This window comes from Castor canadensis, chromosome 8 (assembly GCF_047511655.1).
Source record: "Castor canadensis chromosome 8, mCasCan1.hap1v2, whole genome shotgun sequence".
Classification (NCBI taxonomy): domain Eukaryota; kingdom Metazoa; phylum Chordata; class Mammalia; order Rodentia; family Castoridae; genus Castor; species Castor canadensis.
The window spans coordinates 48,682,678-48,696,092 of record NC_133393.1 but is presented as its reverse complement, the minus strand read 5'-3'; the positions used below and the strand labels follow the sequence as shown (position 1 = coordinate 48,696,092).

At 42.9% G+C, this 13,415-nt stretch overlaps 1 protein-coding gene across 7 annotated transcripts in view; it reads left to right on the top strand.

Moving 5' to 3' along the window:
- Positions 1–13,415, top strand: part of Fars2 (phenylalanyl-tRNA synthetase 2, mitochondrial) — a 509,857-nt gene that overhangs the window by 442,213 nt on the left and 54,229 nt on the right. The window contains exons 7-8 of one of the 7 annotated variants that reach the window (XR_012450764.1): positions 9–53; positions 4,137–4,337. The exons of 5 other annotated variants lie outside the window; for them this stretch is intronic. Coding sequence is in view for 1 of the 2 variants with exons in the window: in XM_074082967.1 (XP_073939068.1) it covers positions 9–45 (37 nt within the window). In the remaining variant the exon portion in view is untranslated. The remainder of the gene's footprint in view (positions 1–8; positions 54–4,136; positions 4,338–13,415) is intronic. One more of the 7 variants, XM_074082967.1, reaches the window with a different exon arrangement.

Below are 13,415 nucleotides of genomic sequence, written 5' to 3'. Positions count from 1 at the left end.
TTTTGCAGGAGAATATTCTCAGGAAGACTGAAGCACCTGACTTGAACCATATGGTAAGGGGAAGGGTGGTAGGTTAGTGTCTGTTGGTACATGGTGAATTATCTCAATACAGAGTAGCTTACCCCAGCAGACACCTTCCACAGTCTCTGCACTCTGGAAGATTCTGGCACTGCTCTCAAGAGATTGCAGTCAAGGTGTCAGCAGAAGTAGAAGCATTTGATAGCTCAACTGGGGCCAGAGGACCCACTTGTAAACTGCACTTAGCTGTGCCAGAACTCAGCCTTCCACCATCAGGCTCCTCATCGGGAAGTACGGCTGCTGGCTTCCATAAAGGAGTGACCCAAAAGACAGAGCAAGGCAGAGGCACAGTGCTGTTCACAGCCTAGCTTGGAGGTTGCAAACCATCACTTCTGCCCTATTCTACTGATGGCACAGACCTGGTGCTGTATGAGAGGATCAACACAAGGCAGGAACCCAGGAGGTGGGGATTCTCAGGGACCACCCTGGCAACTGGCTAGCACAGGTGGAACATTCTTATTTCTGGAGAGCTGACAGTGTTGTCCTCTTCCTCCTCCTTTTCTTCCTCCTTCTGCTCCCAATTGGTTGCCTCTGAAAAGGTCTGCAGCCTTTTTGAAGATCCAATCCACATGTACTGAAGCATCTACCTGGTTATTTTGTGGATTAAAGTGCAAAAAAGCCCAGCTGATGATATTTAAAACAAAACGTTTTTCTAGAAATGTGTATCTCCAGTTTAACCTCAAGGGATCTCTTATTATTTTTTTTTAGTTATATACACCCCTGCTATTTATCATAGAAATGGCTACAGATCTTTAAATAGACCAGCATGAATTCAACTTTTATAAATGTAAAGCTATCATAGGTGCTAGAACACTTCTTTTTTTAATCCAGAAGGATAAGTTATCTAAGAGAGATGGCTAAATACCTAGCAAACCAATCTACTGCTTCAGCTTCTGCAATGTAGAAAAATTGCACCCCACCTCCTTCATCCCTTTTCTGTATTTACCACTCCCATTTGTATAAGGAGGGCTCTGCTTACTCTCCCTTTACGCTAAGCCAGATTATGTTGGATTCAGACATTGATTTAAACTGATGCCATTTTCATTTTTCCCAGTGACTTAAAGGAAAGGAAGAAAACCAAGTATTATAGGATTCAGACATCAGGAACAGAATTTTGGTAGAATTGAGGGGAGACCACATAGTTACTTCACACAGAAGTAAAACTGAGCAGCCAAAACCTCATACACATACATTAGAAACCATTTGAAGAGATCTTAAAAAGCAGTGAGGGAAAACAAGAAACGAAATCTCCTTCAGAAGTCAGATCTGAGGAGAAGGCAAGTAGGCTCTCCCTCCCTTTCTGTAGTGTTTGTGGAGGATGGTAGTAACTGGCTGACCTACCCTCATCTGCAACTCCTTATTCCTGACTCAGACGTGGTCAGGAGGCATAGTTTTGGCCAATGAGAATAAGCAGAAGTTTCTGGGTGAGGTTTCCTGGGGGCTTTTTGCCTGACACACCCTTTGTCCTTTTCCCATGCAGCCCTTCTTCTGTCTTATCTGTGCAATGTTGATGTAAGACCATCTTGCAGGTATTAGACAACACACATGAATGCTAAGGGTGATGGAACAGAAAAAAGGAAGAGCCCAGATCCCTCACAGCAATGTTAACAGCTGCTTTACCTCCACAACTTTTAAATTTTTTAAAAATTTTAGAAAATTTTTAAATTGTTTAAGCCAGGTCAGTTTTTATTATTGTTGCTGAATATAGCCCAACTGATCAGGGCTCTGAAAGGTAGACTCTGTTGTTCTATTGCACATTGTAAAAGGAGATGGGATCCCAAAATGTCTCTGAGTAGAACAGGATCCTGAATGTACATGACTGCAGCCTAAAGTGAGGTCAGTGAATAAGAGAATCAGAATATGTGCACAGATGAATGACAAACATTGTACATCACTGCTGCTTAGAAGACGGCCGCAAGGAGAACAGAGGTTTTCCTGTTTACCAGATACAAAGTTATCTACATCATTGTAAGGGGTGTTTTTGTTGCCAAAAACCTCTAACTTTTATAAGAGCTTAAAGTAATTTTTATCATTATTGCTGCAAAATGTTTTTTATTAAAGGAAACACCATATGGTAACAGCGAGAAGAGTTGGTTACAAGTCACGAAGCTAGTCACAGATTTCTTTCCAGCAGTTAAATTCAAAATACTTTATCACAGACCCTACATTTTGAAAAAAAAAAAAATATCCAAGTTTCAAGACTCCTGAAAACATAAAACTTTCATCAAAGAGTTGTGGAGTTGTTGTTAGTGGTGGTGGTGTTGTTTTCACTTCTTAGAATACAAAACAAAATCTTGTAAAACTAAGAGTTATATTCAAAATATTCAAGAACCAGTAGGGCCTGAGCATGCACTTGTCAGAACAGATGTCAGCTGTTGCAGGTTCCATCAGGAAAAGTATCTCCCTCTAGCCACCCCATTGATTATCTCTACCCTTCTTCTATCCATAGTGGCACCCACTATCTGTTTTCCATCTGACTTTTTTTGTTTTATATACACGGAACTGAGATAGGTTTTCATCACTAACGTTGAGATCCACCCAAGATGTCGTATGTATAGAAACAAGAACCCTCAGTCATTGCCAACTTTGCAACTAGGAGCACTGGCCTATTGTTTGAACATCCCATCTACCCCACCACTACCTTCTGGGAGGCCATAATTAAAACCAAATCAGTAGGCTGTTACTTGCATTTAAAAAATTAAAATTGCTTAGGAGAAGGATCCCAGGCCCTTGGGATTCATGAGGGTCTGAACACAGCATTTTGGATCAGCTCAATGAGAAACATCTGTGACAGTAGCTGTGCTCTCTTTACTCATAGCAGAATGCTGGAGCATTAATCAAAAAGAATGTCCCTGCTGCTGTTGTCCTTGCTTGGATTCAGGAGAGCAGTGAGTGAGTTTCCCTACGCAGAGCCTGAGTCAAGGCAGGAGGGCTCCCCTCACTGCCACTCAGAGACACAGCATTTTCAAGCAATAGCAAGTAAAGTGACCTAGGTTGAGATCTTTCTCTGTTTTCCTCTTCTTGGGGCCTATGTCCCAGTCCTCTTGCATCATTTTATGTCATCTTCTCAATAGCTCTATAAGATACATAGTGTTACTGACACCTTTTTACAGGCAAAGCAATTAAGGCCTAGAAAAATTAACCCCTCTAAGGTCAGATAGCAAAGCCAGGACTTAAGGTTTAAAGGCCCCCTGAATCCATGCTGACAACCACCACATTACATTACTTTAGTTCAAAGTGAAAGGCAGGCCAGTTATAGAGCTCTTGCCCAACATACATAAGACCCTGGGTTTGATTCTCAGCATCCCTAAGTCAAACATAAAAAACAGTAAAGAAACTTAAAAATAAGTTTTCTGGGAGCCTCATGCTAGAGGGTCCTGACTCAGTAGTTGTTTTTTTTTTTTTTTCTTTTGAAGCACACTGACCCTTGAGGCCATTTAAATTTTTCCCTATGAGGTAAGTAAGGAGTAGAGACTTTTTTCAAACTTTGAAAGCAGAAAACTATCCTAATGTGTTTTATAAAAATAAAACTCAGAGTGTTGGTTACAAATTTCAAAATTAGTGACCACAGGATGAAGCAAAGTATTATAGAATTTTAAAATCTTTCTCCCCTACTCCTTCTCCATTGCTTTTTCAAAAAATGCAAAATCCTTCTGCTTGGATTAAGCAACCCCACTGAATCTATTTGCAAAGCTCTCACAAGATGGTTATGGAGTCACAAAGACCTCCCACTCCAGATGCTGTGTTCCCTGGGTTCTTGTGCTGCCCTGCAGTAAGAGAGGGCATCACCCACCTCCACCTAGGCAGAGAGAAGCCTTTGGAGACAAGCCTGTTATCCCAGAAAGCAAGCAACACAGTATTAAAACTTGAAAGGCAAAATCACAACTGAATAGTCTCTAACACAGGGAGCAGGAAGGAGCCCTCCCAGAGACTTTGGCACTCCAAAGACCATATTGCATTTCTTTCCTGTGCTTTGTATTTTCCATACCATGACTTGGAGAAAATAAGTGTTGACATGCTCCGGCCTTCTTGACTTTGTTGCCTGCTCTTCTTACTAGGAGCCTTGTGGAGCCAGAAGATACACAACCACCTACAGGATTTGGTAAAAGGAAAGCCAACTAGCTCCTAACCAGCACATTTTTCTACCAAGCTGGTCCTCTCAGAGGCCCCCGCATGGTTCTCCAGAGATACTTGCTAAGTGGCTACTCTGCTCATCTTCAAAGCATCCCAAGACAGTTGATGTACTGCTTCCTCACTCTGTAAGAACCAAAGCTCACTTTAATTTTTGAGGAGAAAGAGTTTAACAAAGTATAGGAAGAACAGAATCTCTTGTCAGTTTTTTCTCTACCACCTTGCTCTGTGCTGCGCCCTCAGTTACATGGAAAATTACCCTGCACTGACTGTGTGGTTGGTACTCAGGGCTTGAAGATGATTAGATAATGACAAGCATTCATAGCACAGCAGCTTTGGCTTTAGCATTCGTCTCTCTCTGCCCTTCTGCATGTTCTGCTTGTGTTCCCAGGTCTCCTGTTGATTCATCCTTATCATGCATAGGATTAGGATGCCAGACAGCTGGAGAGCATCTCTCCAGAATCATGGCTCAGCTCACATCATCATAAGCACCTAGACTGTGTGTTTGCTCCATGAGGGCCATGGGTCTGTGATTCCCTATGGCTATACACCAGCATTGGGGACCTATGACAGCTTCCTCGCTGGCCACACTGGGTGACTTCTCTCTAGATGTCAGGCTCTCCATGCTCAACAGGCTTCTGGGCTATTTCTCAGATCTCTGGTTCTGAATTTAGCCTTGATTAGCATCTGTTTTTTCTGCTTGGGACAGAAAGTATCTCTGTAGATTTGGCCTTAGAAAAGACAGACCCAAGTCTTTTAATTCTAAGATTAATGGGTACCTTGCATCCAGCCTTGTCCCCCAGGTTTCCTCAAAACTCACCCAAGTTTTCTAGCTCCCGAGGCCTCTCCTGCTGTTTGTTATCAAGAAGCTCACATGCAGTGGGCTCATGGGGCATTTGCTTGGGTTGCAGGATTTCACTCGCCCGCAACTTGGTGTCTAACCATCATGTTTTCCTCTTGTCTCCTATTTTGTTATTTTCTTCCTGTATTGCTACTTTCCTCTATTTCTTATCCCTTTGATACAAAACATGGTTTCTATAAAAGACCAAAGTCTGAAGGGTGAGAGTGGGAAGAGGGATGATTATTCTCAAGAATTCCAATAGGTTGTTGTTATTAAGAACATTTTATTTTTCCCTATAGATTTTGTACCTTCTAAACGCTGACTTCAAGGAGAATTTTGCTGGTGAAATTCTTTTCCCATACAAAGCTTCTTCTTATTTTTTCTTTAGTAGGATTTTTTGTTTTCTTGGTGTGATTAGTTGGTCGGTTGTTTTTTCTTACCCTCCCACAGCCTCCCCTATGTTTTCAGTGTTTATGAAGAAGAGGGCTTGCCTGAGAATATTGTGGTCAAGGGACAGGAATCTGGTAACATTTTCTAAACAGGCAAATTTCCTACCCCATAGAGTTACTTTAAATATCAAAAACAAAGAAAAGAAGAAGCCATACATAGTCTTTGACGGAATTCCTGGATATAAAGAATCTGAGAAATGTGGTCATAGTACTACTGAGAGAATTTTTGCTTTTGCCTGATGGCCAGAGAATTGCTTCCGGGTATATTTGTGTTTGTTTCTATGCATGCATATCATGACTAAGTTTAATTTGTAAGTCAGGCACAGTAAAGGATTAACAATAATAGTGAACTAGAACAATTGTAACAATGTGCTATAATAAAAGTTACTCAAAATTTCTTTCTAGAATTTTCTACTTAGTGTTTTCAGAGTGTGGGTAACTGAGACCTCAGGAAGCAGATAAGAGAGAACCACTGTATAAGAATCATGAGACAGGAGCCAAATATGTAGGACTGATAGAGCAATAACAATATTGGTTATTACTGCCTTGTAGGTTACACCTAGTGATGAGATTTTTGAAAATTTCTCCCAGCTGTAATCTCACTTTCCCTAAGAACCTTGAGGCAAATCCTTTAGGAATTCCAGTATAGTGTTGAATGACAGCTTAGGCTCCTTTTGAACCTTGAATACTTCTCCTCTCTAAAATTCCTGTGGGAGGACACAGGTGACTTTTATCCTTCAAACTGCTACATTGGAAACCATGCACACTGGAATGTGCAGTCCACAAGCTCTAAAGGACAGCAGATGAGCCAAGCACATCACCTTTCTTGCAATGACTGAAAGGCCAGAGAAACACATCAGCACTGCTTCTAGTTTTGTTGTCTGTTTGCAACTATACAAAATAGCTTGAATATTAGAAGGTGAAGTCATGCTTTCTAATGACCTTATGAAAGTTTCATGTTAGCATTTGATCGGTTACAAGCTGATGGGTTAGAACAAAGCCGCATTCTTTCTAATGCAGTTGTTGAGGGTTTATACTTGCACTGAAATTATTTTCATGTTAATATGACTTCATAAAGGAGATCATTGTTGGTAGATACCAGGGAGACATAGAAAGCATATTCATTGAGAACCTGCTAAGTTTAAAGTTAGCTGTCTAACTCTTATGCTAGTCCGCTTTCTGGGACTATAACAAAATATCTGAGCTAATCAGTTTATAAAGAGGAAGGATTTATTTCGGCTTACGTTTGGTGGTTTCAGCCCATGGTCAGTTTGGCTCTGTTGCTTTAGGACTATAATATGGCTGTGCATCATGGCAGGGAGTGCATATGGCAGAACAAAGTTGTTCACCTCATGGCCAGAACAAAAAGAGAAGAGGCCAGTGTCCTATAATCCCTTTTGAGAACACACACCCCCAGTGACCATAACATCTTCCAGGAGGCTCCATCTCTTCAAGTTTCCACAATCTTCCAGTAATGCCACAGCCTGGGGAGTAGGCCTTCAATATATGAGTCTTTGGGGGGACATTTAAGATCAAAACCATAACAACTGTCCTTGGAAGAAGTAAAAAACAAGAGTATTCTATCAATAGGCAATAGGCAGGCATTTAATAAATGCCAGTTGTTTACATTGTTATGCAGTAATGAGTGTTAGATACTAGGAGGATTATATGACTGGGTAACACTTACTGTGCATCCCCTCGGCATCCTTCCACCTCTGCCTGTGGTATAGCAGCACCATAATTTGGGGCATTGGTCTTTGCTCCTCTACCAGGTCAAAACCAATCTGTATACAGCACTCATGACATGACAGGCTGGTTTAGGAACAGGCCATGATGTGAGGGGATCTCACACATGTGGGATCTCCCAGAGCTTCTAGTAATGTTCCTTCTCTCCCAAGAGAGAAGGTCAGGGAAGATGTTTACCCATGGTTGGGAGGCTGGGCCCACTGACACGAATCTGGAAACCACATTGCCCTGTCTAGGACAGCAAAGTTGAAAACGAGGCAGCAAGTCTGAGGCAGAGCCACTGCTGTGGGATGACTTCTCACCTACTCTGCTATCACCAAAACAAGTTTGACCCAGCACCCTTCTGCACCCTTTGAGGCTATTGGATTTAGAAGTTTTGTTACCCACACCCAACAGTATGTCAGCGTCAATGCTGTAGCAAATGGCCTGTTCCAGGATCCTCGGAGATCCACACTGTCATTGTCTCCATTCATAGAAGAAACAGAGGCTTTGCAGGACTCAGGGACATCCCTGGATCATGGAATTAGTAGGTAGTCGAGCTAGGGTACAAACTCATTCCTGTCTTGATTCTTACCCCCTGCCAGAGGTTTTCATCCATTCCCATATCCTGAACAGCATGCAGTCTGGAAGGCACTAGCTTTTCTGGGAGGCAGAAGAAGCACACCATTGGTCTGCCTTTGAGCCCGAGTGCATGAAGGCCAGAGCACTGTGCTTAATAGACTCTGCCTTGTGTCTCAAGCTCCAGGGCAGCCATGGACACCACATGGGATGCAGCATATTAAATCTTTAGCCTCTTTTATTGTCAAATATAACACAGGTGCAAAAAGGGGCATAAAACATAAATATAGTGTGTAAGGAAGAGCTATAAAGATAATGCCTCCAGTCAAGATCTGTTTGGATTTGGCATTTACATGTGGGAGGCAAAGGACATAGCGATGATCATCAGCTGTTCTCCCAGCCCAGTCACATCATTGTCTGCATCTGTAGCATTTGTGCTTTTTAAGGAAATAATGGGCTCATGCCATAGACCATACCATTTATGCCAGAACAAGCAGCCACAAATACACCCATGAAGTGCTGGCCAAAGAAAGAACAATTAAAAACATAAAACTGAGTTAGAACTATGGCAGCTCTGCTCTATTTTCTAGATATTGTGATTTTCCCAAATTCTCAGGGAAAATGGCCTCTAGAGAGATTTCCTGGAAATTCAAGGTTAAGGAGTACCTTCCAGAGTCCTTGGACACAGGGGATAACTATCTCCCTGCCCCTCACCCCTGACCCTTCTCCTATATGGAACACAAGCCCACACCCTTCCTGGGTGGACCACGGCACACCTGCATTTGTGGTAGGCCATCTGAAGTAGATGTGTATTACTGTTTGCCTGTGCCTCAGTGATCTTTTCATCTTTCATAGAGATCCCACATAGATAAATGCCAATTTCTGTTTGTGTGTGTTTCTTATAATTGATTCTTTATTAGTTTCAAAGACAGTAGAACAAAGAGATGTGTTTGAAGAAATCACAGAATGTCCATTTGCTGCAAATATGAGGACAAGTACATCATTGGGCCATGAAAGTCACCTTTGTACCAAAGTGAGCCCTGTGACCCCATATGTAACAGTCAGAGAAGCTAGGGAAAGCTCAGCCTTGAAAGGAACTGATGCCTATGATGTGGTCAGTCAGGCCTGCACCAGGCTGCCTGTAACTATGAGAGGAATTAATCAGGGTAGTCCTCTCCAATTCGTTTGTTAGCCCTTCTTTAGGGTCTTCTATTTAAAAGACAAAAAGATGTCTTCCAGCCCAGATGACTCCTTTCATTATTTTAGTTACTAAAGTAATATATTTCATGCCTTACATTCCCAGGCAGCCAGCACATAATTATCTTTTTACACTGCTGAGAGCAGCCCAAAGCCAGACTTTCTAGTAGGTACAGCCAGAGCCTGCCCTAGTGAACAAAGACAGTGGTGAGATTGCCAAGGGGTCCTTAGATGATGGTGCATGGCAGAGGAGATTTAAAAGTGTGTACATGGGGGAGGTGTGTGCATGTGCGCACACTCTCTCTTATCTCCAATACCGATGATACAGTTAATGTGTTTGACTCTGGCAAGTTCGTGTCTGCTTGCCGTAGTTCATGTGCACTTTAAGTGTAATGCAGACAGTGGCTTTCTGTCCCCCTTGTCATTGAGGCCAGAGTCTTCCAGCCTAGTAAAGTGGCAGAGTATTTAGGGTTTTTTTTCAAACCAAACTTATTTGCAAACAGCTTTTACTCAGACCTGCAGTGACCATTTCTTAAGATCAAACATTTATCTGAAATCTGTCTGTAAGCCATTTTAAGCCCTATCCTGGGAAAACTCCCATTGCTATCCCCCCTCCCCAACTACCACTGCCCTTCATCTCCTTCTCTGTCCCTGCCTAGGGGCAGCAGTCTGCCTCCCAAAGCTCTGGCCCACTCCCCCTCCACCGGCATCTGATGGCCAGGAAGAAAACACCTCTCACTTTGAGCAAAGGCTAGAAAAAAGTGTGCCTCAGGACTCCGATCTAGTGGAAAATGGCATATTTGATATAAAGGGAAGCCAGCCTAAATGGAAAAAATATAAAGAGAAAATAACCTTGAGAGCCTTGGAGCTCTCAGGCCCCCTGGTTAACATGCTGGAGGATCTAGTATGAATGGTGAATGCCAGCACAAGTCCAGCCACGCATCATAGTTACAGGCAAGAACGAGGAATAAAAGTCAAAACTGGTAAGAAAAGGGCAAGCATTTATTTTTAGTGTATACCAGACAATCTGCTAGGTGTATTATGCACACTGCGTGGCTTTGTCCAAATAACATGACCAAAGTTCAGAGAGGTTGAGTAGCTTGTTCAGAGACATCTTACTAGTCACTGGCAGTAACACAAGTAAGTTCCACTATGAGCAGCCAGTCCTTCCGCATTCACCAGTGAAAGTGCTGCCAATGAAGTACTAATACCAGTGAGGTGATGCCAAGGGTCAAACACTGCGTCTTCAACACTTGCCTTCTAATTTATATATGGCTAGCCTGAAATGGTGGCATATTGGGTTTGTTGGTGTTCTGAGGGACCAGTAAATCGCATCCCTTTCCCTTTGCCAAGTTCAGGTGTAACTGAGTAGAAATAGGAATCAGATAGGTGAAGAGCAAAGCACAGCTTTATTATGACAAGGTGAAATGAGAGGATGAGGTTCACTTTATAGCCACAGTCTGGCTCCCTAATGGAGCTTCCCTAGAATCCACTCCCCGCTCTCTGTAGAATAACTATGTGTCCTATGTAACTAGGTCCCTCTTCACCTCCCCTTCATACTCTTCTCTAAAGAATAGGAGCAGTATGAAAGAATGCTTTGAAGAACAGAAGGTTGTTGACCCTAATTGCAGGAGCAAGGGGAGGGGGCAATGGGCCAGGACCAGACCTGAAGGGACTTCTTTGTCTTTTTTGTAGTGGTGGTGGCAGCCTAATGAAGCTTTTTAAGCAGATATGTGAGATTATCAGAATTATATTCTTAAAAGATTATACCAGCTATGGTGGGTAGGGGGAAGAATGTGCTGGAGGAAGCCAACTGTGAGGATGGGCAGGACCAGAAACAGGGAGACTGTAGTGGCTGTCTAAGCCTCGTATCAGCCTGGATGGAAGTGCTAACAGGCCAGCGAGGGTCCTATGTGTTACATCCTGATCCTGCTCCCCGCTACTCCTACGGACAGGTGCTGACCCAGTTTGGAGCAGATACAGCTGCCAGGAGGAGGTGGCCTGAGCTCTTTGAGATGTGCATTCATGCTGTGCTGGGGTCTCAGACCTTGGCCTAACCAAGGCTTTCTGAACAGAAGGTCCTGGGAACAGGTGTTTTCTCTTCAAGGTTCATTCCCAGCATGAAAACATCTTCCTTCTGGCATTTTTACAGTTTACAAAGCAAAATGGCCATAAGGAGATCTGTCTTCCATGTCCCAAAGCTGTGACCTAGGTGCAGCTGTTGGCAGGTTGCCACTGCCTCCCCCTCCTGTACTAGAAAGACATGATTGTGAACAAGAGAACACAAAACACACATTTGTGTGCTAATCCAGCTGTCTGAGGTGGCAGTGGAGGGCATGAGAAGCCTGTGGTGACCTTGCTCCTTGTAGACTTTCAACCAAGTATGAAGATCCATTCATCTGCCATCCAGCAAACATCTACTGAGCTTTCCTATGGGCAGAGCTTTGTGCTGGGTGCTAGGGACACAACAGTAAACAAAGGAGGTGAGCCAGAGTCCTGATGCATTGGTTATGACATTTTTGTGAAGCTTGGCTTGATGAAACATACATCATAAGCCAAACTCAATCTTATAAATGATATTTTCAAACATAATTCTTCATGGAGAGCCTTGCCTCTGTGATTTTAACTGTTTTGGGAAATAATAGAAGTTGAATTCCTTGGTGTGTCAGTCTAGGGAGGAAGGGCAGTGGTGGCCAATGAATTGACTCAAACGAGTAGACTGGGAATTTCTTTTTTGTTGTTGTTGTTTTTTTTGTTTTTTTTCATTTTTCTTTTATTATTCATATGTGCATACAAGGCTTGGGTCATTTCTCCCCCCTGCCCCCACCGCCTCCCTTACCACCCAGTCCACCCCCTCCCTCTCCCCACCTCAATACCCAGCAGAAACTATTTTGCCCTTATTTCTAATTTTGTTGTAGAGAGAGTATAAGCAATAATAGGAAGGAACAAGGGGTTTTGCTGGTTGAGATAAGGATAGCTATACAGGGCATTGACTCACATTGATTTCCTGTGCGTGGGTGTTACCTTCTAGGTTAATTCTTCATGAACTAACCTTTTCTCTAGTACCTGTTCCCCTTTTCCTATTGGCCTCAGTTGCTTTTAAGGTCTCTGCTTTAGTTTCTCTGCGTTGAGGGCAACAAATGCTAGCTAATTTTTTAGGTGTCTTACCTATCCTCACCCCTCTCTTGTGTGCTCTCGCTTTTATCATGTGCTCATAGTCCAATCCCCTTGTTGTGTTTGCCCTTGATCTAATGTCCACATATGAGGGAGAACATACTATTTTTGGTCTTTTGGGCCAGGCTAACCTCACTCAGAATGATGTTCTCCAATTCCATCCATTTACCAGCGAATGATAACATTTCGTTCTTCTTCATGGCTGCATAAAATTCCATTGTGTATAGATACCACATTTTCTTAATCCATTCGTCAGTGGTGGGGCATCTTGGCTGTTTCCATAACTTGGCTATTGTGAATAGTGCCGCAATAAACATGGATGTGCAGGTGCCTCTGGAGTAACATAGACTGGGAATTTCTATTCCTGCTTTTAGTTTATCAGGCAAATGACATCTTCTAGCCTAGGAGTTAGGCACTGTTGTCCTGGGCACTACTTGTTGGGTGATGAGATAGTAAAAATGCCGTAGTTCCCAGCAAGCAACAGACAACTTTTTTCTTTTTGGAAAAAAGCTCAACAATAAGCCTTCAACACTGCATTCACCAACATTCGTTCTGGTGAGAAACCCTTTAAGAGATGGCACACAAATTCAGTTCCAGTTTGGATCCTTCAAAGGCTGCTAGAGTGGAACATCTACCCATGTCCACCTCTAAATAGTCAGAACAGATGAGCAGAGACTTGTCTTCTGCCTGTCTCTAGCTCCATGGTGGGCCTGATGGGAGCTATGCTAGCCTGGAGCACCCCTGAGCTATGCACAAGAAGACAGGTCCTCCCCAAAGACCCTCACTCCCCACCTCCATGTTCCATGGCTGTGAGTCTACATGGTGACCTTGATCATACCGAGTACTACTCATCTGTTGTAAATCCTCGATAACATGAAAAGGGACTCTGAATTTCTTTCCATTTAAAAATTATTTCCTCCACCAAGTTTACTCCAGAGTGCCCTAGTAAATGTTTCTTTTTTATGACATAATGGTGCATTTCTCCCACTGAATACCTTGTAAGTGCTAGAAAACCTAAAAACATCCTCCCATTGGCTGTGCCCTAGCTCTGCTCTTTAGGGCTCCCCTGAATGCATCCTGAGCCCATGGTCATGTTATGAAGGACCGGCCTCACTTAATATCTCCCTTGTGATGTGCAAAGATCCAAGAAGGGAAAGATCAGTGATTTATATGAAACACTTAGCTTCGGCTCTCTACTCTCCTCTTCCAAGAATATGTCATAACCAATGATCAGAGTGCCG